This window comes from Felis catus, chromosome B1 (assembly GCF_018350175.1).
Source record: "Felis catus isolate Fca126 chromosome B1, F.catus_Fca126_mat1.0, whole genome shotgun sequence".
Taxonomy (NCBI): Eukaryota; Metazoa; Chordata; class Mammalia; order Carnivora; family Felidae; genus Felis; species Felis catus.
In genome coordinates, this window is record NC_058371.1 from 44,672,617 (window position 1) to 44,697,904 (window position 25,288).

Below are 25,288 nucleotides of genomic sequence, written 5' to 3' on the forward strand. Positions count from 1 at the left end.
AAAATATACGTAACAAAATTTACCAACCGTTTTTTAGTGTATGGCTCAGTCCAATACATTCACACTGTTGTGCCACCACCAACCGTCCTTGTCCAGACTTTTTTATTTCCCGAAACTGAGACTGTACCCATTAAGGACTAATTCTTATTCACTTCTGGCCCCGGCCCTGAACAGCCACCGTTCTACTCTGTGGATTGGACTGCTCTAGGTACTTAATAGAAATCGAATCATACCATATCTGTCATCTCGTGACTAGCTTATTGCACTCTTTTTGAAAAACAATTTTTTTTTTTATTGTGTCCTGTGTTTTCTATCAACTCCCCGGCAGGGATGGTTCTACAAACCCTTGCCCTTTTTTCTGAGATTTATGTGTCAATTTCCATTTTGCCTTCTGTGTGTGTATGATCTTTGCATCTTTCCCCTATTGAAGCCAAATACCAGTCCTAGGAGAGGATTTGATGGAATGTTTGTTATATTTATTTTATTTTTAGAAATAGCTTATCGAATAAAGATTTTAAGTGACTGTACGTTCAGTACAGAATCAGATCCTATCTTTGCCTATGGGGTGTCTTCTCAAAAATAAAACCACAGGTTCTGCCTTCATTCCCCACCCCACCCTCTACTCTCCAAAGAAGAGAGCCCAAGAATGCATTTATCTAAGAGGTTGGTAGTAGCAGAGAAGAAGAGAGGCCAAGTTAATGGACATTGTGAATATTGTTTTAGACCCAATTCAAAGGTAACCTCTCAGCCTTTCTCCTTGTAGGTGGTATACCTTGAAATCCAAACCAGGAAAGAAGGATAAAGAGCGAGGCGAAATTGAAGTTGACATCCAGTTTATGAGAAACAACATGACCGCCAGCATGTTTGACCTTTCCATGAAAGACAAGTCTCGGAATCCATTTGGGAAGCTGAAGGACAAGATCAAGGGGAAGCATAAGGATAGCGCGTCCGATACTGCTTCAGCCGTCATTCCCAGCGTCACACCCTCCGCCGACAGCGATGATGAGTCTACTTCAAAAGACAAGAAAAAGAAGTCGAAGATCAAGACCTTGTTTTCCAAGTCAAATTTGCAGAAAACACCACTTTCCCAGTCCATGTCTGTCCTGCCTACTTCAAAGTCAGACAAAGTGCTGCTTCGTCCTGGAGGCTTTCAGTCCCGGTGGGAGGATGATGAAAATGAGGATGAGTCCTCCTCTGCCTCGGATGGTGAGTTTTCTCCTCCTCCTTACTTGGCGCTCTCTCTCTCTCTCTCTCTCTCTCTCTCTCTCTCTCTCTGTCTCTCAGTCTACTTTGCTTTAAGAGAGAAGAAACAATGTGGTGTCCGGGTGGCTCAGTCAGTTCAGCATCTGGCTCTTGACTTTGCCTCAGGTCATGATCTCACGGTTCCTGGGATCGAGCCCTGCATCGGGCTCTGTGCTGACAGCATGGAGCCTGCGTGGGATTCTCTGTTTCCCTCTCTCTTTCTGCCCTGATCCTGCTCACCTCACTCGCTCTCTCTCTCTCTCTCAAAGTAAATAAATAAACTTTAAAAAAAAAAAAGAAGAAACAAATCTTAAGAGAAAGATTTTAATTCAGTTCCTCAGTTACTAAAATGGTGATGATGGTCATGATGATGGATGATCTTGGTTAGAAAGGCTTCTCAGGCCGCTTGGGTGGTTTAGTCCGTTAAGTTTCTGACTCTTCATTTCGGCTCACGGTTATAATCTCATGGATTGTGGGATTGAGTCCCACATTGGGCTCTGTGCTGACAGTGCAGAGCCTGCTTGGGATTCTCTCTTCCTCTGTCTCTGCTTCTCCCCTGCTTGTTCATGCATGCACGCCCTCTTTCTCTCTCAAAATAAATAAATAAATAAATGAATGAATGAATGAATGAATGAATAAATAAATAAATAAAAAGAAAGGCTTCTCTATTTCTAAGCACTCTGGTTTCTAAGAATGCATAAATTCTTTTCTAAAACGTCTGGCTCTGTAACTGATGTACATTAATATAAGCTTTTGGAATTAATGAAATGTACGTATCTGGGTTTTTTTGTTTTTTTTTTTTTCTAGTTAAGGGTAAAATCATGCAACCTTAGAGTAATTCTGATATTTCATTTATTCATCAGGTATTTATTGAGGTCCTATTGATGTGTGTAAACTTCATGGGCTACATCCTTAATGAAAGTTGAGGAATTCAGTTCCTTTAACTGTGAATTAAATGTGTGTTTTGAACTTCAATTTCAATGACCAAATGCAGGTTGCTGTTGGCCAGATTCTGCCCTTCGCATTGGTTTAATGCAGAGCTTCTCAATCCCAGCACTATTGGTAGTTTGGGCCAGATAATTCTTTGTTGTGGGGCTGCCCCCTGTGCTGTAGGATCTTTAGCAGCAACCCTGACCTCTACCTGCTGGATGCCAATAACACACCCAATGGCGGTTTACCAAAAATGTATTCAGACGTGGAGAGACGGACCCCCTTCCAGTTGTGAACCACTCGTTTAACATCTTGTTTCCTTTGGATCTTTGCTTTTCTTCCCATAGTCCTGTCTCCCAAGAGAACAGAGAGTGCACATCCTAAGCAACTGAACCAGATCAATTTCAACCTTCCCAAGAAGGAAGGAGGACTCCCCTTTCTTGGTGGCCTTCGGTCTAAGAATGACTTCCTTTCTCGCTCTAATGTCTGTATCAACGGGAACCATGTTTACGTGGAGCAGCCAGAAGCCAAGAGCGAGACCAAGGACAGCACCCCTTCTTCTTCCCCGTCCCCCCAGGGCTTCAGGAAGAAGCATTTGTTCTCCTCCACCGAAAACCTGGCCACTCGGTCCTGGAAGGAGCCTGGCGACGTTGGGGCGGTGTCTTCCGACAGACAGTTCTCTGAGTCTTCCACAAAAGACTCTCTGAAATCTATGTCTCTGCCATCCTACCGGCCACAGATCAGTGGGGACATTCAGGAGAACACGGCTCCAGTGAGCTTGGAGGCGGCAAAAGAAACCAAGGAGAGCAAGAAGCAGGAGAACAAGAAGTCCTCTTTGCTGTCTCTGGTGACAGGAAAGAAGGATGCGGCTAAGGGCAGTGAAGGCGGAAGCCCCCCTACGGTCCCAGGAAAGGAGAAGGAAGGCACGCTTATGGAAGTCACACCGAGGGGGGACCAGGCGGGGCCTGACGGAGACCTAGTAGAAAGATCCGAGAAGGATACTACGGCTGTTGTCTCCGGACGCGGTAAATCCCTGAATCCCTTTGAGGACGTGCAGATCACAGAACCGGAAGCTGACCGAGAGCCCAAGTCTGAACCTACACCACCTGCTCCCTCTGTAAGGGCTCCGCAGACCAAAGCTGTCAAGCCTCGGTGAGTCTTGTTCCTTCTCATGCAGGGCCTGCCCCTCACTGCTCGGTGTAATCAGTGAGGTCTACCGTTATAGCACCTCTTGCTCGTCATTCTATGGCGATCCCTGTGTGTGGCAAGCATTTGATAGTCTAAGTGGTTTTTCAACCAGCCCAGCCCAGCCTGCCTGCCTGCCTGCCTTCCTGGCCCGCCCTGCACAGACGGCAGTGATGCATCCCGGCCCAAAGCCATGGCCACCATGTGTGGTCTGCCCGTCTCAGTAGGACGTTCAGACCCCGATGGAGTGCCGCAGGGTGTAGCAGATTCTGAGTATTGCAAGTTGGGAATACCAGATTGGGGTTGTGGTTATGCGCAGAACATGTGTGTATTTAAAGTTCTTACCACATATTTCCATTTGAGGCAGATGTTATCTCTCCTCCTTGCACTTTGGCTCTGGTCTGCTGGCACCAGAGACCCTTGATCCACCCTTGAGTGTGCCCAAGACAGTTCTCAGAGTGTTTAGGGTGCCCCTCGTGGGGTGATGCGTCGGGAACTTTCTGCTTTCAGCATGACTCACGTTCGCACGAACAGTATTTCTGTGGTCTGGGGTGGGGGAGACTTTTTTTGAGATTCTGCTTACTTTGATTTCAGACACACAGACACATACACGCAGGCCATTCCTCTTCAAAATTTGTGCCTGTTGCCTTGAGGTGCCTCTTGTACTGCTTTGAACTTTTTAGATGCTTTTTGTTTATCACCAAAAGACACTGTAAACTGTTGCTTTACCTGGAGCTTTCTCTTTCTGTGGCAACAGCCCTTGTGTGGCAGGTGTGCTTGGTGATCAAAGTGTCCCTTTTATGGGGCACCTGGGTGGCTCAGTCGGTTGAGTGTCCGACTTTGGCTCAGGTCGTGATCTCACAGTTCATGGGTTTGAGCCCCGTGTTGGGTTCTGTGCTGTCAGCTAGCAGCCTGCTTCAGATCCTCCCTCCAGCCCCTATCTCTGCCCCTCCCCTGCACGTTCGCGCACTCTCTCTCTCTCTCTCAAAAATGAATAAACATTTTTTAAAAATGTTTTAAAAAGTGTCCCTTTTATGTGTTAAATAATTCGTGTTTCTTCCTTAACTTCTTTTTGTTGTTGTTGTTTCTTCCTTAACTTTTTTTTTAAAGTTCATTTATTTATTTTCAAGAGAGGGAGAGAGAGAGCAAGGGAGGGGCAAAGAGAGAGGGAGAGAGAGAATCCCAAGCCAGCTCCACACTGTCAGCAAGGAGCCTGATGCGGGGCTCAAACTCACAAACCATGAGGTCATGACCTAAGCCAAAACCAGAAGTCAGATGCTTAACCAGCTGACCCACCCAGAAGCTCCCTCCTTCTTTAACTCCTTAAGATACTGCCCCAAGTATAAAAAAGCTCTCCACTTTGGATCAACTTTATTTTTACATGTTTTTTTTTTTTTTTTTTTTTTTTTTGCCTCTTCTGATGCATCTGCAACTGACCTGCAGATTTTATTTTGTCCTTTTTGCAGACTGGAAGTGTCTCCAGAGGCTCAACCCACAGCCAGGCTTCCTTCTTCCCCTGACTCTCCTCTCTTTTTTTCCGCTCTTCTTTCCAGTTCTGGCCAGACACCTGTCCTTTCTAAATCGGGTCATGGCTCAGAGACACTGTCCTCTGAATCTCCTTCTGTCTTCTTCTCTTTCTCATCTCCCGTAGCGGCCCCCATTTCCACATCCACGCCGGTTGAAAACTGGCCTTCCACAGACAAGGGCCAGGCCGGTCCTGAAGAACCATCCTTACTCCTTAAAGCAGAATGGCAAAAGGAGAGTTTAACACAAGTTCCAAAGACTGTTTCTTGTGCCTCGGGGTCACTTTCTAAACAGCTACCCACTCCAGTGAGAAAAGGGCCAGAAGATTCTCCGAGGAAGACCAGTGAGGTAGGCCCAGAGAACACTGTCAGTAATGACTCAGCAAAGGCTCTCCTGAAGCAGCCTGAGACCGAGCCACAAGAAGTTCTGAGGTTGCCCCCCTCAGAACAGAGGTTGCCCCCCTCTGTCCCTTCATCTCAAGGGACCCAAGAAATGGCATTCGCCCTTTCATCCCCAAGTGGCGAGATTGAAAGCCCAGCTGGGAAGCCTCCGATGGGGGAAGACACAGACGTCACAAGTCCATGTGAGTCTTGTGGGGAGAACAGAGTGAAGGACGGCAGAACGGCTTCTGTGGTTCCAGAAGCAGTGTCCCCTCTTCAGATGGCAGAATCATCCCCCACTCTTGGCTCTGTGATGCAGACGCACGAGGAGAATGTCCACGAGGACCGAAAGAAAATCAAGAAGCGGGTGTCATTTTCTGAGCAGCTCTTTACGGAGGAGGAGTTAGAGAAGTCCCCCGGGTCAGAGGAGGAGGATGAAGGGAACCCCCAGGAGCCGCCACGGGAAGGAGCCACGGCTGGAAATGGGTCAGGTGGGGAGCCTGCCGGGTCTGTCCACACAGAGGACTCCAAGAGGGAAGCGGCCAGTCAGGGTGCGCTAGCTTCCACGGCCGATCCCCTTGCCCTCCCCTGCGAGGAGAGTTTCTCAGAAGGCCCCGTGAGTGAAGCAAGCTCGGGGCAAGACCTTCCCCTCTGTGGGGTCGAGGGAGACCATCTGCTCATGGCCGAGAATCAGAGCAAAGCCAGTGATCACGAAGGCTTACTGTCTGACCCCCTGGGCAGCCTTCCCTCTGCCCCAGGTGTTAGCTCTCCAGTCCTGGCTGACCTGGGCTTAACCCTTCCTTCCATCCCCGAAGTGGCATCAGATGACGAAAGAGTGGATCAGGTTGAAGATGACGGAGATGGAGAGATGGCCCGGGTGGCAGCCCCGGAAGCCGGGCCTTCTTCCTTGAGCGCGTCATCTGCCCGTCCTGAGATGGGAAAGGGGCCGAGAGGCCAGGCGGTTGGGTGGGCGGCACCCACTGAGAGCCTGCATGACCCCCAGTCGAAGGCGCCCAAAGCATCCGTTACAGCTGCTTCTTCGGACCACAGCTTCCCGACCACAGCTTTGGGAATTCATAAACCAGATTGTGGCAAGAGTTCACGCTCGGATAAACAGCGGTCAGGTCCTGGCGGTGGCGAGAAGGAAGAGTTGCCAGGAAATGGGGGGCCAAGCCAGCGTCCTGAAGTGGCCCTGGATTCTCCTGTACCCAGCCCCTCCTTTTCTGAGACCTTTCCTGTTCCACACTCTTTCCCTAGCTACCCACACGCTGACACGCACCACACCAGTACAGCAGAATCTCAAAAAAAAGCAACAGCAGAGGGCCCTGCTGGTAAGGTGGACAATTCTGGCAAGAGGAAGCCGCTTCTTCAGGCCTGGGTCTCACCCTCAGAGACACATCCAGTCTCAGCTCAGCCGAGCACGGGAACGGGGTCAGCCAAGCACAGGTGAGAGTCGGGAAAGGTTGTTTCGATGTGAGCGATGTCCCCCACCCTGCCCTTTGCTTTTTGCCTGCCGAGGTTCTGGCTTTCTAACCGCACAGATATCTTGATGGTACATACTGTGCATTTGGCTGGTAGGGGCTGTTTTCAAAGGGTCTCCCCCTGCGGTGGGAATCCCTCCCCTAGACACTCCTACGTTTGTAAGGAGGACATAGTGACAGGCTTCAAAGCCAGTTTTGGAATAATTCACCATAGTCAGATTTGGGGCTCTCAGATTGCAGAGATGTCTCATGACCAGCATCTTCCTAGTATCAGAAGCCAACGGAGACAGAGTGGTGGAACCTAGCAGGGTTGAAAGCTTGTGTTAAGCACCAGCCGATATGAAGCGGGCGTATTTGTTCTGAACTCTTCCTTTACTGTTGAGGAACAGGAGGCTCTGTAGGGACTCACACAGTGCAATCTGAGGCTGTCGTTGTCTCAAAAGTAAGAGACCGTCTTTAATGTTCTTCTGACAGTGATCAGGAGACCAAGGGTCTCGCGAGAATGTCAGGACCCCTGGCTGTCAGGTGGGTGGGCTTTGTTGACCCTGTGGCTACCTTGTGCTGACTGCTTTCATTTCCGCAGGAACATTGGCATGTGTTGGACTGGGGGTGTGAACACAATGTATCACCACTCTGTCCCCTTGTCTGTCTTGCTGACTGCCATCTGTGAGATGGACAGTTTCTCAGTTTTGTCATTACAGAAAGGTCTAAGGATCCTATCCTCTTCTCTTTAGACTTCATCCCGTGAAGCCAATGAACGCAGCAGCCCCCAAGATTGTTAATTCCAGCTTGGGCACTGCCACCATCATCAGTGAGAACATGATCAACGAAGCCATGATGAAGGTATGCTTTCTCCAAGAAATAGGCATGCTAGGGGTGCCTGGATGGCTCCTTCGGTTAAGCGCCCGACTTCAGCTCAGGTCATGATCTCACTCTCCGTGAGTTCGAGCCCCGCATTGGGCTCCGTGCTGACAGCTCAGCTCAGAGCCGGGAGCCTGCTTCCAATTCTGTGTCTGCCTCTCTCTGTTCCTCTCCTGCTCGTACTCTGTCTTTCTCTCTCTCTCTCAAAAATAAATAAACATTAAAAAAAAAAAAAAAAGAAATAGACATGCTAGTTAAGGATCTATACAAAACCCGTTTCTAGAGCCACCATTATGTACACCTCCTTGGGTAGCAGGTAACGCCAGGAGCAATTTAACCTTATGTCTGTGTCTTTGGATAATCTTTGGGAGCTTCTACACCTTCCATTGGATAATTACTATTCCCCTTATGGTTACTGACTTATTGTCAGATTGTTTGTTGTCCCCAAGCAACGTGATTGATACTGTTACTTCTTGTCAGTGAGAAGAAAATGTCACCCACCATCTGGTCCATTCAAATTCGATATTTTCATTTCCCCGTGTATCTTGTCTTATCTTTTGGCACGAATGTAAAATTCCTGGGGTTGTAATCATGGCATAGATATAATTTTCTGAAACTTTATTCTGCAGTCATTTCAAAATTAAAAGTTGAAGAATAGAACAAAGAACTCCTATATACCTTTCATCCCAATTCACCAATTGTTGACATCTTACCACAGTGGTTTTATCATTGCCACCGTTTCTCTCCCCATCCCTGTCTGTTCTGTCTTTGTATATGCATACTTTTTTTTTTTCTTCTGAACCGCTGGAGGGTAAGTTGCCTACCTCATTACCCTTTTACCTCTAAAATACCTAAGCATGTGATTCCTAAGAATAAGGACATTTAATCAGGATCACGACTTTTAAAATTGGCGTAATCCTCTTTTCTCATCTCTACCCCAAATTTCAGGTCCACCCGTTGTCTCATTAGTGTGCTCCTTCGTTTTTCTGTCTTTCTTTCTAGTCCGGGATCCAATCCAGGATCTCTCGCTCTTATGTTGCTGTGTCTCTCTAGACTCTTTTATCCTGGATCCCCCAGCCTTCTTTGTCTTTCAAGACCTTGACATTTTCTAAGACTTCAGATCAGTTGTTTTGTAGAGTTCTCCTCAGTTTGGATTTGTCTGCTCAAAACCTCATGGTTTGGTTGAGGTTATGCATTCTTGGCAGGAATTAACCATGCAAGTCATGTGTCCCTTCCTGGTGCATCGTGTAAAGAGGCACATGATATCAGCTTGTCCTGGTAGTGGGAGTGTTAACTCTGATGACTTTCTGTAGGTGGTACCCACCAGCGTCTCTAGGATAACATTGCTGTTTATCCCCTTTACAATCAATAAGAATTTGTGGGGAATTAATTTCAGACTCTGTAGGTTTCCTGCTCCTCACCAGCCTTTCATTCTCAGGCTTTTGTATCCACTGATGAATACATCAGTGGCCAAATTGGTGGTTTTCCAGCCCCATTGCCTGCATGGAGACACTGGTTCTCTTATTCATTTGGTGGTTTATCTAGTATACCATAAGCATTTTTGTATTTGCTACTTCATTCTTTGAAATGGTTATATCAATATTTGCTTAACCTGTTCCCCTATTATTGGATATTTGGGCTGTTTTCTGTTTTTCAGTGTGAATGCTATCATAGTCAATAATTTCTCGCATAGAACTCTTTCCCTTCTTAAGCTAAATCTCCAGGAAGAATATTGCTTGATTAGAGGGTCTCTTCTCTTTAAAAAGCTTGGGCTAACTTTAAAACAACAACTGCTGCCCACAAATCAAACAAAACCAACCCCCCCCCCCCCCGAGCCCCAGATGATCTCTGCTATAGAGTGTCTCCATTCTGCCCTTTCTGGTTCAAAAATCAGGAGGATTTAGAACACTGCCTTGTTGCAGACCTCTGGTCTTTGACTCATTGTCACGTGGGCTGGAGGAGAATGATTTACTGAGGGACTGGTGGGCAAGGATGTGTTGCGTTTCAAATATGTGGAGAGGAATTTCCTAACTGACTCCTGGGGTAGTCACTGTCAGTAGAAATGAACCTTATTTCTATTTTAGTTTAGGGCATCTAGAAATTGCATTCAATCAGAGCTCTTACACTCTTGTGCAGTGTAAGACATCAAGTAGCTTTTCTGTTTTTGTTTTTTATTGTTTAGTTTATGTTTTAAAGTTTATTTATTTTGACGGGGGGGTGGAGCACGAGCAAGGCAGAGAGAGTCAGAGAGAGACAAAGAGAGAGAGAGAGACTGAGAATCCCAAGCAGGCTCCATGCTGTCCACGCAGAGCCTGATGCAGGGCTGAATCCCATCAACTGAGATCCTGACCTGAGCCCTAATCAAGAGTCGGACGCCCAACTGACTGAGCCACCCAGGCACCCCAGTTTTTGTGTTTTTATTCTTTTTTTTTAAGTTTATTTATTTTGAGAGAGAGCGAGTGGGAGGGACAGAGAGAGAATGCCAAGTTGGCACCACACTGTTAGTGCAGAGCTTGATGCGGGGCTCGCACTCACAGAACTTGGAGGTCATGACCTGAGTTGAAACCAGGAGTTGGACGCTTAACCAGCTGAGCCACCCAGGCGCCCCAGTTTTTGTGTTTTTAAAATAAAAACTTTTCGCTCATGCCTGCTTTACTCCCGCAAGCATTTTTAAAGCATTGGTTAGTCGGTATTACCTCTGGCTCCATTGCACCTGTGTCACCAGGAGCTGGGCTAAAGGGTCCCTGAGATCAGAGATTCAGGTAAAGAGGCTGAGCGGTGATGACAGATGGTTGCTGCGAGCTGTTTAGCATCTTCCAGCCGCCTCGCCTTCTCTTTTGCTTGTACTACATGCTTCCAGGGCCGCCGGTAAGTAAGCATCATTCTCAGAATGATCAGCTGTGGCCAGTACGGTGTGCCTGCTGTGTTTTAGCCATAGCCTAAAACCACACCATAACTCGACCAGCGCAGCTTGGCTGGTTTCTGTGGGTGTGGAGAGGAGGCCGAGTTTATCTTCCTGGAGTTAACGATATTTACCAGGAAACCGGGCAAAAGGACAGCATAAAAGGGACAGTAATGAAAACCAGGGTCGTGGAACAGCCTCCCATCCCTCCTTCCTTTTACTGTGGAATGCAGCTGGGCTCCAAAGAGAAACAAACACCTAGCTGTCGGGAAGTGAGCAAGACCCTTGGCTCCCATTTTATTTATTCTTCAAAGCTCATGTAATCAGGGGCTTATCTCCTGGCCCTGATTGAGAGAATAACTTGCCTTACAACAAAGGCAACTGCTGCTTATTTTGCTTACGGTTTGTCCGCCCCACCGCTGCCCCTCTGGCTGACTGCAACAAAGCACTTGGTCCTGGACCATGCCTCGTAAATATTCTGAGTAAATATGGAAAGTTTCCTGGAGACTGCTATTGGCCCTCTGTATAATAGATGCTTTGTACTAAGCCGTAAATAATATTTATAAAAGTAACTACTCTTTGGAATGTTGCAAAGTAAGACAGAGGTTAGGGAAAGAAATTGCATAGCTAAAGTTATGAAAAGATAGCTGAAGCATTGCTACAATGGCTTTTTTTGGGAGGCGGGTTCCTGTTTTAGGGCCTCCCTTCTTTCTAGATGATTTAAAACTTAGTGTATTATTTACCCAAGTGGCTTTAACACTTCCATTTAAAAATAATACAGCCACCTAGGGGCGCCTGGGTGGCTCAGTTGTTTGGGCAGCTGACTACAGCTCAGGTCATGGTCTCGCGGTCGGTGAGTTCAAGCCCCACATCGGGCTCTGTGCTGACAGCTCAGAGCTGGAGGCTGCTTCTGATTCTGTGTCTCCCTCTCTCTCTGCCCCTTCCCTGCTTGCTGCTCTCTGTCTCTCTCAAAAATAACAAACATTAAAAAAAAATTTAAAAATAATACCACCACTTAGATCCAAAAATCATCTGTCCTATTAATATGGAAACAGTTGGACCCAAATTTGAATAGACATTATTATTATTATTATTATTATTACAACTATGGGAGGGGGAGTCCAATGCAAAAATCCTGGAAGGAAATATGTGACAAGGAATTAACAGATATTTTCTTTGTACCTCTTCCTCACCATGGCTGTTGCTCACTTTCTGTAATGCTGGATTGTTTTGCAGTTTTTTAAATGATCACATGTCTAGGATCGTGTAATGATTTCAAAGTCTTACATTCTTTCCCCTTTGGATTATGAAATCAAATTGAATCACTGTTTCACAGTTTGTAAGGTATGAAGTATGCATGCTCTTTCAATCCTCTGCATCTATTGTAAGGAAATATTTTAGAGATATGATCAAAGATTTCTGCTCAGGCATTTTAATAAAAACTGTTATGTATAATTTTGAAAACAACCTAAATATCCAGCAATAGAGAGATGGGTAAAGTATAATGAAATTTTAAGCATCTGTTAAAAAACGTGATTTTTGCCAAAATTTAATGATGGGAAAATGCTCACAAAACAATAATTTTAAAATGCTTTTAAGCCATATTCTGCGTGATGCTTAAAGTTTGAAAACATACCATAAAGAAACCAAGGAAACAATAGGAGACCCAAATGTTAAGTGTTGGAGTTACAGGCAATAATTTTTTCCCCCTTCTGTAGTTGAGATTTTCCATTATGAGGGAATATTCCCTTTAAAGTGAAAAACAGAATTCTGTTATTTTGGGGGGGAAATCAATTTTAATCCATGCCCAAAGTCTAGTTGACTCGTCACTCCCATCTGTGAAGTTTGTCGTGATCTCTTGTGTGACAGTGGGCGCTTGGTTGTCCAGCTCTCTGGACTCTGAGCCCCTGAGCCCCTGCGCATACCTGGTCCCTACTCTCGAGGAATCCCTGCCTGTCCCTCCCTCCAGGTGACAGCTTCTTCATGTTTCTATCTCACAAACCGTCTTACAGAGAGTATCTTATGTGATCCACATTTTTTAATAAAATCCTTACATGACAGAGTTATGATCTAAAAACCCTTGAGAACATATTCTTCGCTATTGTTTCCAAAGAGTACTTTTTTTCTTGATAGGATGTATCAATAGACATGCAACTAGTTTTTTAAAAATTGTGGTAGAGACACCTGGGTGGCTCAGTCAGTTAAGTGTCTGACCTTGGCTCAGGTCATGATCTCACAGTTCATGAGTTCGAGCCACGCGTCAGGCTTGCTTCTGTTAGCGCAGAACCTACTTCGGATCCTTTGTCCCTCTCGCTCTCTGCACTGCACCACCCCTACCTCCCCCCCCCACCCCCCGTGCTCTCTCTCTTTCCCTCTCAAAAATAAATAAACATTAAAAAAAATTGTGGTAGGGGTGCCTGGGTGGCTCAGTCGGTTAAGCGTCCGACTTCAGCTCCGGTCATGATCTCACGGTTCATGAATTCCAGCCCCACTGCAGGCTCTGTACTGGTAGCTCAGAGCCTGGAACCTGCTTCAGATTCTGTATCTCCCTCTCTCTCTGCTCCTCCCTTGCTCATGCTCTGTCTCTCTCCGTCTCAAAAATAAATAAAAACATTAAAGAAAATTGTGGTAAAATAAACATAAAACTTAACATCTTAAGCATTTAAAATGTTTTAAAATTATTTTTTAAAATTCAAGTGTAATTGGCATTTAGTATTATATTAGTTTCAGGTGTACAGTTTAATGATTCATCAATTCTGTACATTAGTCGGTGCTCATTATGATGTACTCTTAATCCCTTTTGCCTGTTTCAGCCATACTCCCACCTACGCCCCCTCTGGTAACCACTAGTTCTCTATATTTAAGAGTCTGAGGGTTTTTGTCTCTTTTTTTTCTTTCTTTGTTTTGTTTCTTAAATTCCATATGTGAGTGAAATCATATGGTATTTGTCTTTCTGTGACTTATTTTGCTTAACATTATACTCTCTAGATCCATCCATGTTGTTGCAAATGGTAAGGTTTTGTTCTTTTTTTTGTGGCTGAATAACATTCCATTGTATATATTACCACATTTTTTTTTTTAACCCATTTATCTATTGAGGACACTTGGGCTGCTTCCATGGTTTGGCTCTTGTAAACTATGCTGCAGTAAACATAGGGGTGCGTATATCTTTTTGAATTAGTGTTTTTGTTTTCTTTGGGTGAATACCTAGTAGTGGAATTACCGGATCAGTTCTATTTTTAATTTTTAAAGGCACCTCCATACCATTTTCCACAGTGGCTGCACCAGTTTGCATTCCCACCACAGTGTACGAGGGATTTTAAGCACCTTTAAGCATACAGATCGCTAGGGTTAAGTACAGTCACATTGTACAGCCAGTCTCCAGAATTCTTTTCCAGGCATGCAACTTTCCGGCTGAAGGTTGTTTTAGAATTACAAATAGAGCGATCGAGGTCTAGAGGGATGTATGCCTTCAACAAGGTAAAAAACAAAAACAACAGAAAAATTAAGGGAGAAGTTGTTTTTTGAAAAGTAGTCCAACATCTCACCTGTTTCTGTGCAGCCTGTGGTAGGTGAAAACCTGCTCTGCGGATGGAAATGTTGGTGTGGGCTTCTAAGCCAGTCGTACAAGCACTGTGCTTCCCTTCTGAGCCAGGATGGGAGAGGTGGGCTATCTCTCTGATTTCCAGCTAGTGTGTAGGCAGCTTATGTCACGGGACTGAACAGGGCCGTCTATATGTTTTTGTCGAAGAGTGAATGATGATTCTTCTTATTTCTTTATTATAATATAAATAAATATGTTTGTTTGTTTATTTTGAGGGAGAGAGAGAGTGGGCAGGGAAGGGGCAGGGAGGTGGGGGAAAAAAGAGGAACCCAAGCAGGCTCTGTGCTGCCAGTGCAGAACCTGATATGGGGCTCGAACCCTTGAACCATGAGATCATGACCTGAGCCTTGGTCATGACCTGACCAAGAGTCAGACACTTAACCAACTGAGCCACCCAGGTTCCCCATGAGGATTCTCTTGACTTAGCTTCTTGTAGAAGGTGGTCTCTTAGCCTTCCTAAGTGAAATTGTTTGACCCTCAGGGTGGTGAAACTGATTGCCTCCGAGTTCTGTGGGCAAAAGTGTCTTGAGGTGGCTCTAGGAATTTGTTTCTTTAAACTTCTAAATCCCCTGAACTACAAATTTCAGGAAAAGTTAAGTTGCCCCCCCCCCCCCGCTCCCCTGCCCCCTTCCCCACACAACTGGAGACTTGGTATGATTAGGTGCTTTTTATTCAGTCCTTACCTAGTGTTTCCTCACCGTTTGGGCCTGGTCACTTTACAGGTGGACATCAGTCATCCCAGGTGTTCACAGACCTCCTGTTACTACATTGAATAACAGGCAACAAAGGCCCTATGTGGCCTGGAAGGCCTAAAATATTCACTGTCTGGTCCTTTACAGAAAACTTTGTCAATAACTGCTTTTCCACCAGAACTGAAAACACGTTCCCAGGAGGCTCAGACGGCTAACATTTTCCTCTTTTGTATTTCTTTTAAATATTTGACTTCTTTGCTGACTTTACCACTTTTTCTCCCCCTCTCTCCTCCCCCTAAAGAAATACAACCCATCGGACCCTGCCTTCGCTTATGCACAGCTAACCCACGATGAGCTGATCCAGCTGGTCCTCAAACAGAAGGAGACGATAAGCAAGAAGGAGTTTCAGGTCCGCGAGCTGGAAGACTACATTGACAACCTGCTAGTCAGGGTCATGGAGGAGACCCCCAACATCCTCCGGATTCCCGCTCAGGTCGGCAAAAAGGCAGGAAAGATGTGAATCGTCAGCCTGCGACACCGAGACTTCTTTGTGAGTTTGTTTCCACCTGCCCCGGAGGTCAAGGACTCAGCATGCCTGATAACCGGCACACAGGCTCAAAATCACCATCTATCTCCCTTGTGTGTTATCTGGCAAGAGTCCGTTCTACCAGTTGAGACCAGGTTAATTATTACAATGAATCTTTTACTGTACAGTCCCAGGGTTTTGTTTTTAAATGCCACTGTGCCTTTGACTATCCTGTAAATATTTTATGCTCTGATCGGAGACATGGTCATAAGATCTGCTCCTGGCCCAGAGATTCAGATGGCGCAGGGGATATTCATGTATTTAACATTGGGATGATTTTCTTTCTTTGATATTGAAATTTAAAGATACGTACCCCTTCCTCCCCCAGTCAGTAAAGCGTGGGGTGAAGTGAGAAGAACCGTGTGGTTAGTGTTGCGTTACACACACTTGCTTGGCTTTTGAGTAGCTCAGGGTGGCTTTTGGCTGCGGGTGCTAAATTCTGATACCGTGTGAACCTTCTGGGCTTCTTCGACTTGGTCTTGTTGATTTGACTGGAGCAGGGGAGTTTAAAGAAAGCCCCTGAGTGTGCCTTGTAGATTTTGAACAAGCTGCCTTTTCTAAACATTAGCTACCACTACTCTCTAGCCTTAAAATGTGCTCTTTATCAATCCTTAGGGCGTGTCTGTAGAGACATGAGAAGTTGAATAGGGAATTAGAGAATCATTTTGCACTCACTTAATGGGGTTGGTCAGTCTCATGATAGCCGGGTTCCTAGCTGGCTAGAGTAGCCTAGTCGGTGCCTTGATAAGGGATCGGATGACCCATACACTCACTAAAATGGTTCCGCCAGGTACGGAATGATTTTAGTAGGATTCCTTTGGCCTTGCTTGGCCCCCGGATTTCCTCAGCAGCATTTCCCGGTGTTTCCCCCACCGTATTATAAAATTATGAAGAGCAAGAAGGTAACACTTAGTTTTGGTTTGCTGTATTTTTAAATCTAGGAGGATACCCTTTTTTTTTTTTTTAAAGCTAGGACACGTCTTCACTAATAGCACCCAGTTCCTATCCTTCAGGTAGTTTCATTGTCCGGAACCTAATACTGGAATTAGAATATTTCTGCATTGGTCAGTTTTTTCTCATGGTTGTGACAGGATCTGATCAAATCTTTACCTCTCTCCCCGGGGAAGAATATCCCAGGCTAGCATGGTGGGCGGGGCTTGAGGATTGGCTAGGGATCGCTTCTCTGTCTGTCCTTGTTATATGGAGGTTAGGAGGCAAGATGGTTGGCAGCAGAGGCCCTTTTCAGGATCACGTTTGCTGCAATGTTAGTTATATCGGAGCACTTTAATCTGAAGGATGATACTGTAACTTGATTTATCGAATTAGCTGTTAATTATCTTTAGCTATTTTATTTAATACTGTCTTACAGTAGTGGGGACCACTGTAAGCCTCTCAGATGCCTTGTATTTTTGGAGTGCTATGAAAGTTATTTACATACTTGCAAAAAGAACCTTATATTCCACTTGAACTCTGAAAATGTGCATGTATATATTTATTCTGCAATATATTTTTTACTTATAAGTGTATTTTGACTGTGATAACCCAAGTGTACTGGGGCAGGTGTGGTCTGAATGATTTCTCCTTAGAAGGGCTGGTGTGGAGACCTGTTCACGAGAGGTGGTTGGTCTGGAGATAATCTGCTTCTAGGACCTTGGGCACGTAACTAACTCGGTCAGTGTTTGAGAGGGAAGTCTGGGTAGAGGAGTGAATTCCTGTGATCTGAAATGCCACTTGAGAACTCTGGAGAATGAAGGACAATTTACTTCAAGGGTGTCTGGCTTCTACCACTGCTGGAAAAAACCCGAATTCATAGCATTCCTGCACCTCTCAGCGTAGATCACCTGGAGGTCATTAGTTAACGACTGTCCGACTGTCCTCGAGGACTCTCGACTCTGGGGGAGAATTTATCTAGGAAGAATTTTAGTCTGCTCTGAGCCATTAGCAAGGGTTGGAGCTCCTCTAACTGGCGGGGGTTGGTGGGGGGGGGGCACACACCCAAGTACACAAAGAGAGCTGGGACCCGCCTCTGGCTGCTGTAAACGCTAACCCAGTTGAAGGACCCTGGGAGGAAGCTGTGTTCTGGAGAAGCTGGAGCAGCTCTCCTCTTCCTGGCCTTGCCCGGCTGCCTTCAGAAAGAGCAGTCAGGACTTTAGGGAAGCATCCGATTAAATACCAAACACCTTGCAGTGAACTTCAGTTGGAGGTCAGACTCCTGAAAAAATGTCAGTCCTTTGCCCGACTACTTGCTGTCCATCTCATTGGACTTTGACAGGTTTCTTGCCCTCCGTCTTATTCCTGTGTGTTAGCCACATCGGGGTGGCAGAACGGAGGAGCAAGAAAGTCTGCCCTTTGCCTCTGCTGAGTGGAGAGGTGTGTGCATGGATGGGGTGTATGCATGCCGTTTCCAGCTTTGCCCGCAGCGGGCGGCGCTCAGAAGAAGGTCAGAGAGGAGGGAGGATCCTCCCCGCTCAGCCACATACTGTGTTGAAGTCCAGAGGCAACTTAATGTTAAATTAGGATCTTCCCTCCCTGGGTCCTTTTTCCCAATTGGCCTTTCTGTTTTCTTTCTGAGAACTACTAATGAATTATCCCTCAAGGCCAAAAGAGTCATTGCCTTAGGTGGAGAACTTAACCTCCTACTAGTCACATCAACGGCAACTCTGGTTTCTCAGTATCTACTATGGGAGCCACTGACTTGACCTCTTCCTCCCTCCGATTGCAGGATTGCCCAGCATTTTTGGATTGTAAAACTATTCCCTGCCTTGTTACTTCGGGAATTTTTAACTTCTTTGGTTTCGTTTTTAACAAGTAACCTAAAATTTCTATAACACTAAATAAAATGGTACTACCTTTCAAAGATTTGTGTCTGTACTTTTGTGTGGGTGCAGCAAAATGTCTTCCGTCTTCTAGAAAACTTCTCCTGGGGAATGACCAGTGTTTCTCACCCCATGAAGGGTCTCTCACCTGGATTCCTGCTGCTTCCACCTTGCCTGGTGCCCAGAGGTCCCAATGCCCTTTCTCCCACAGAGGATGGGACGTCTCTGATCCCTTCCCTACGACACGTCCCTCAATCTTGGCCTGCAGGGACCGTGGCATTTACCAGAAGGACATCATTTGAATTTTCTGTCCCCGCTACTAAAAGCTGCCGCCTGTTCCTCAGCACCGGGCACTTTTGGCTGAGTGTATGAGCAAGGTCCCTTCCTTGATCCCTCCACCCCAATCCCCCACCAGTTTCCTAGAGAGTGAAAGGTTCACTGTGGGGATGTGATTTGAATTCATATTGTGTTCACACTGCCCAAGGTCTGGGAGCCAAATCCCTGGTTCAGTCAACTTGGTTTTTCCATTCCTGAATAGAGGGTACTGGGGAAGCACAGGGAATCTTCTCCTGAGCTCAGCTCTCCTGGAATTCTGAGCCTTTCCTGATGAGGTGAGAGGTCGGCCTGCCTCCCAACCATAGTCCATGCTCCAAGGGCCCCGACCTCTTGAAAGGGAGGAGATGCTTTTTCTTGCCCTGTGATAAAAGTCACACTGTAGAGGAACAGAGGTGGGCCTGGTACAGGTACTGCCCTGTGAAGCCCCCCGGGTGGGATGGGGGGGCGCCCCTGAAGGCCTCCCTGGTTACCCCAACTAGTTGTCAGTGGTGGGGCCGCCATGTAAACTGATATGAAAGCAACTTCTCTTAAAACACAGCCCTCCAGGTTCAATTTAAGAAAAACAAAAGGAAACAAAACCCTCTGGAAGGAGAGTCTTAGGGAAAGAAAGTTTCTTTATGCAAATGACCCTAACTTTTCCCTCTGAGGTCCTTCACTTTTTGTTTTGCAGTTGGTTCTGGCCCTCCCCGCTCCCCCCCCCCCCCCCCAGGGGTAGGCTGCTGTGTCTTTCAAACTCCGGGCCTCGGAGGGACACAACTCTCTCCTTTCTCTGAAGTCTTCTTAGCTTAGCTGCTAATAACAAAAAACAAACATAACAACAACAACCAGGAAAATACAGAGAACGATTGTAAGATATATGAACAGCATAAAGAGTGAACTTTCCCAAATCCAGGATTCTGAGCTGAAGGAAGTCAAGCCCCCCTGGACCCTGGGAGCTTGGTTGTCTGTCAGGCGGCTTCAGGTTCTCACCTTGGCTTCCCAGTTGGTGAAAAGCCCTCTCCTGTTCTCCCTCTGAAGGAGTGGTGTCTTTTTCTCTCCCCTACACTTCCTTGTCCACTCACTTGGCCTGTAGATTTTTCTAAGTAATGTCATACATGCTTATGCCCAGAACAAAAGAAATCCTAAGCTCCTCGCTACCAAGAGGTAACTAACCACTGTTATTTTGATTCTTTGTCCTGGCATTTTCCCTCTTATACAAATAGATACACTTTTTTTTTTTAAGAAATTTAATTTGTGATGGGTATTGAAGAGGGCATCTTTTGGGATGAGCACTGGGTGTTGTATGGAAACCAATTTGACAATTTCATATATTAAAAAATAAAATAAAATAAAATGGCAGCATGACTTTCAAAAAAAAAAAAGAAATTTAATTTGGAGTTTCTTTTTTTTTTTTCTTTCCTTAATTGAGGTGTAGTTGACCTACAATATTGTATTTGCTTCAGGTGTACAACTAGTGACGTGACATTTTATATACATTAGGAAGTGATCACCATGGTCCAGCTCTTACAGTATGCACTAGACTCCTGTTGCAACCTGGTGTCTTAATTATCTGGATACAATTTATTAACTTAAAAAAAATGTTTATTTTTGAGACAGCAAGAGAGAGAGAAGTGGGGGGAGGGGCAGAGAGAGGGAGACACAGAATCAGAAGCAGGCTCCAGGCTCCAGGCTCCGAGCTGTCAGCACAGAGCCCGACACGGGGCTCAAACTCACGGACCGTGAGATCATGACCTGAGCCGAAGTCGGACGCTCAACCGACTGAGCCACCCAGGCGCCCCAGATACACTTTAAGATGAAGATGGGAGCAGGCAGTGCAGTAAGTACGGACTGCTTTGAACATTTCTGCGTGCCTTTGGATACTGTTCTGCAACCAGGACGGATAGTGATCCTGGGGGAGAACGTGCCCAGCTAACTAACACCCCCCCCCGCCCCCCTCCCCCGCGCCCCCTGAAACACACGGACACGGACACGGAAGAACTGTGGTGGCCGCGGATACCACCCAGGTTACTTCCGGCTCCGCTTATCATCAGCCGCCTCTGGGCCAGAATAAACGCTTGCTGGGGAAGCACCCCGCCCCCCCCTCCCCCCCTCCCCCCCTCCCCCCCGCTGCCCGTGGAAAGCAGTCATTTACCGGGTGTGGTTCTGACGCTTTAACCAGGGCCCAGACATCAGCAGCACAGGCTGCTGGAACCCAACGTCCACCAGCGAATGGATCCCGTTCCCATGGCTTCTCTCCAGGTGTTCTCTCTGGGGCTGTGCCCTCACTCTCAGGGGAAGGCGGATTCACATTCAAAACAGGCTCCCTGAGCTCTGTGAGCCAACGTGTCCTAAAGCCCCCAGATCTCGACAGGTTTACACAGAAACCTGTATCTGAGCCCTGGAAATAGTCCCCTTGGTGCCCTTGATAAGCCCTCAGAGGAGAGAGAAAACTGTTGTCCTTGCCTATCAAGTGCCCTTCAGGCTAGCTTTGACTGCAACAGCATCTTTGCATTAAGCATTTGTATTCTTACTAGTCACTACACGCTGACAGGTACTATTTCTAATTCTCATCAAGGTAGATAATATCTCCATCATGCAGATGAGGAAACAGAGTCCTAGACATGGGGAGAGTTTTAGTTCCCCTGGGGTGGCACAGTGAGTAGTTAAGAACAGATTTCGGGCCACCTGGGTGGCTCAGTTGGTTGAGTGTCCAACTCTTGATTTCAGCTCAGGTCGGTGAGATCGAGCGCCTCAACGGGCTCTGCACTGACAGTGTCGACCCTGCTTGGGATTCTCTCTCTCTGCCCCTTCCTCCCTCTCTGTCTCTCAAAAATAAATAAACTTTAAAAAAAAGCAAAAAAAAAATTAAAAAAAGAACAGATTTGAACTCCTTGTCTGTCTGACCTGGAGGTCTAGAACAGGGGTCAGTAAATACCGCCTGCTTCCTGTTTTTATATGGCCCTCGAGGCAAGAATGATTTTTGCTTTTTTTTTTTTAACATAAAATGAATAAGTCTGGAGATCTAATGTACAGAATGATGGGCATAGTCAACAACACCACACCGAATACTGAAATTCTTACAATTAAAACAACAGTATTTCATGACACACGAACATTACATGAAATTCAAATGTCAGTGTCCACAAAGTTTTACTGGAATACAGCCATACTCATTTGTTCCCATAATTGTCTATGGCTGTTTCCACGTTATAAAAGCAGACTTGAGGGGTTGTAACAGAGACCTTATCATCTGCCAAGCCTAAATATTTGCTATCTGGCCCTTTACAGAGTTTGCTAACCCCTAGTCTAGGATCACTTTGGGAGTCAAGGAGATCATGTTGTAATTCTCTTGGGATCCTGGAGGACTGGCGCAGGCGGGGAAATGGTATGACTCGATTCCCTCTCAAGATGAGGCCAGCTAAGCCACAGCCTCCCTGAGGAGGGACGTTCCAGGTAAGTAAGCTGACTGGTATTCATGCTCTCAGTCTGTGCAGCGAATGGTGGCCTGGGACCACCTTAGAGTTATCGGATGCCTTTGTTCCTCAGAGTGCAAGAAATGGAACACATTAATCCTCAGCCCAGGAAAGGCGATGTGTGTAATGGGGATGGCATGAACAATGCAAAAGGAGGAGGCGGATATGAGCAAGGGGAGTTAGCTGGCAGCAGGATTTAGGTAGTTCGTGCTGTAGGCCATAGCGGTCTCACCGTGAGCGGTAGAGAAGATTGAGTTCCCACCAAAGAGTTGAGGTGATGGGAAGGCAATCCAGTCAGAAAGACTGCTCAGCCCGAGCCACCTGCCAGGCTTAGTGTGACAGGAGAGCGTGTCCTCAGGGCTCGGAGTGAAACTGGCTCAGAGTGATAAGGTTTCCTTTCAGTCCACTGAGCTGGGAGGAGCCCAGGGGTGAGGCCAGATTAAGGAGCAGAGGCAGCCTAGCTCTCCCTGGTGATTTGTTCTAAATTAGAATCGTCTTGTCTCAGAGAAGTTTAGTCTTAGAAGCTGTTGCTTCCTACAGGCCCACCTGGGACAGGTGTTCACAGGAGTGGACTAGCTCCTCACTGAATGCCAGCCCTCAGTGTAGAAGGTGGCCCCTGGACACCGGGACGACAAAGCCACATATTCTCACAAAGACTTGCAATCAGAGGGAGAGCTAGACGGGCGAACAACTAAGTAGAATACACACATCTAACTGAAGGAGGACGTGTGTCCTTCAGCCCCCACAGCAGCAGTGTCTTCCTTTCCCCTCTCCTCTCTGGAAAGAACTGTGGCTTGAGGTCCGTATTTCACATCTGGACCATGGTTGGGGCAGCCTTTCCAACAGCCTCCCCTCCCCAGTAGCTTTCTACTCAAATCCACACGTTCTGGGCGCTCTGCATTCCAGAAGCCCGTGTGCCAGGCACCATGTGGGCACTGGTTATACAGAGACAAGAAACATGGTTCCAGTTTCAGAGGCTGGGGTGGGGGGTGGGGGTGGCATGGGGGAGAGGGGTTTGAGGAGCATCTGGTAAACAGATCATCACTATCACTGAATGACGGTAACTCTTAGAAGAGGCTATAACAGCAGGAAGGGCACTAGGAGGTTGTGTCGGTCCTAATTTCCAGAGAAAGGCAAATAAATGAACTTCTTCCTCAGAGAGTGGAGAACCCCAGACTTACAAGCCTTAAAATTGGTTTTTGTAAATCTTAAGTACAATCTACCCCCCAGTGGGGGGCCCAAACTCAGGACCCCAAGAGTTGCGCGCTCTACTGACCGAGTCAGCCAGGCGCCCGTGGACTTTCAAGTCTTACTAGAGAGCGCCATCTTCTGGTCTGGGTTCTGCCTACCTCCCAGCCTGTCTGAGGGCCAGGCCCTTGGGGTATCACACACTTGTGACTGGAAAAGAGAATCACTCACTCCGCTACCCCTTATAGGCGCTGGTTGAAGGATCGTAACACCGCTCTTCCATTTTACTAAGAGTAATGTTGGGAAAAGAAGAATTTTAACGCGACTTTCATGGGCAGAGGACTCTAGTAAAATCCCACTTTTTTTTTTTTTTTTAATGTAGTTAGGTTCAAGATCTGCACAAAATTGGGGGTGGGAGGAGTCTGATGCTGTTCTGTAGGGTAATGTAAAGAACCGCTCCCAGTGCAATTATGTTGCTCTTGGGAACATATTTCCCCACCCCCGTAGGGATGTCGACTGTAGTGTCTAAAACTAATGGATGTCTCTGAGGGGTGTTTTGTGCACACACAAGCATGCCGGAATTATCAGAATTTATCTGCTGGACAGCCAGAAGTAAATCCTTATCACACACCTCGCACTAGTGGGCAAGTCTAGAGGAGACTTTGAATGCCAGTGCCCACCCAGAGCTATTGTGTTGAAGCCCCCTTGTGGTGTGGGGCTGGAGCAAGTAATTCAAATGTAAGGGAATGAACTGTTGGGGATTACTGTATCTTGGGTTGGGGGAAGGAGGTGAACGCTCCAGTGTGATCCAGTCCTGGGGTAGTAGGTGGGACTTCTCTAAAAAGAAGAGGTCCGCATGCTCTGAGAAAGCAGTCTTTTGGGGATGGGGTGGTATATTTAAGTATGCACATCAAGGAAAGAAACTGGAAAAGAGGGGGGTGACCGCTTTTGAAGGTATTTTGGTTTGGTTGTTTTTTTAAATTTAGTTGTTATTATTATTATTTTCTCTTGAGAGAGATAGAGCGAGCCAGGGAGGGGCAGAGGGAGAGGTAGAGTCTTAAGCTGGCTCCATGGGTGTGGGAGCCCGACACAGGTTCCATCTCATTGCCGTGAGATCATGACCGTGAGATTATGACCGGAGTCAAAATCAAGAGTCAGAGGCTCGACTGACCGAGCAACCCAGGCACCCATGGTTTGGTTGTTCTCTAAATGCTTACCTCTTGAACTGTGAGGAGAGTCTTAGGAAATTTCCCATTTTACAAACATACTTCTCATTTATGTTACGATCACCTTAAGTTCCTCCACCCTTCAGCAAGGTGCATGAACGGTCTCGTGATACTGGTACGGAAAAGGAGAAAATGGAAGTCTGGCTGCTCTGTGCTCCCAGGTCAACTGACGACTGGTCAGTGGGAGAGCATGCGGCTAGCCCACAGAGATCCGAGGTGCAGGAAATTCTGTCGTGCGGTAGTAAGGGAGGGGAACAGCTGTGAGCAGAGGGGGAGGTGCTTGTGAGCCGGAGGGGCTTCCGTTGAACGGGCAATCCTTGTAAGGCACAGCACCTCCTTCCCAATTTATACTAAAGGTAAGCAACATTTGAAGCGGGGAAAGCTGATGCTTGGATTGCAGGTAATACGCAATCTTTGTGTCAGAGATGCCCTTGTTCCCCACTGTGGTCCAGGGAACTCACAGTCTCGTTAGGCATACAGAGAGTCCTCTGTACCGACCACTGATTACAGCTCTTTCAAAAGAACCTACCGCCCTGTCTCCTCAGATCCCTTTCTTTTTTGAGGCCCCAATCCTTTGAGGTCTCTCTGGGTACATGGTCACTGTGTCGTCTGTCTCTTCAGGTTAGTAAGCGCCATTTTTTATTTTGAAATCTTTTCAGTTCTAGGACGCAGAATTTATTAGTCTTCTAAGGAAGGCAGTTGTATCTTATCTTGTAACCTGTAACCTGTACCTTATTCCTCAAGGGAGTATCCCAATTTGTTAAGGGGCTGACAAAACATCCGTATTCCTCAATCCATTCTGCACAGGAGCTGTCCAAACATTTTCTGTTCTCAGGGAAAAGTGCTGATCTTACCTTCCGGCCCCAACCCCCAATGTAAGGTT

At 46.6% G+C, this 25,288-nt stretch overlaps 2 protein-coding genes across 4 annotated transcripts in view; one reads left to right on the forward strand and one right to left on the reverse strand.

The window, feature by feature from the left end:
* The window catches only part of RAB11FIP1 (RAB11 family interacting protein 1), a 32,528-nt gene extending 14,284 nt beyond the window's left edge, over positions 1-18,244 (forward strand). For 2 of the 3 annotated variants that reach the window (XM_003984823.6, XM_023252615.2), the window contains exons 2-6: positions 764-1,206; positions 2,520-3,324; positions 4,824-6,707; positions 7,477-7,585; positions 15,103-18,244. In XM_003984823.6, the coding sequence (XP_003984872.4) occupies positions 764-1,206; positions 2,520-3,324; positions 4,824-6,707; positions 7,477-7,585; positions 15,103-15,321 (3,460 nt within the window). In that variant the 3' untranslated portion in view covers positions 15,322-18,244. The remainder of the gene's footprint in view (positions 1-763; positions 1,207-2,519; positions 3,325-4,823; positions 6,708-7,476; positions 7,586-15,102) is intronic. The other variant, XM_023252616.2, reaches the window with a different exon arrangement.
* The window catches only part of ADGRA2 (adhesion G protein-coupled receptor A2), a 53,416-nt gene continuing 40,994 nt past the window's right edge, over positions 12,867-25,288 (reverse strand). Inside the window, exons 20-21 of the mRNA XM_023252613.2 lie at positions 21,625-21,630; positions 12,867-12,879 (exon numbers count right to left, since the gene is read on the reverse strand). Coding sequence (XP_023108381.2) covers positions 12,878-12,879; positions 21,625-21,630 — 8 coding nt within the window. The 3' untranslated portion in view covers positions 12,867-12,877. The remainder of the gene's footprint in view (positions 12,880-21,624; positions 21,631-25,288) is intronic.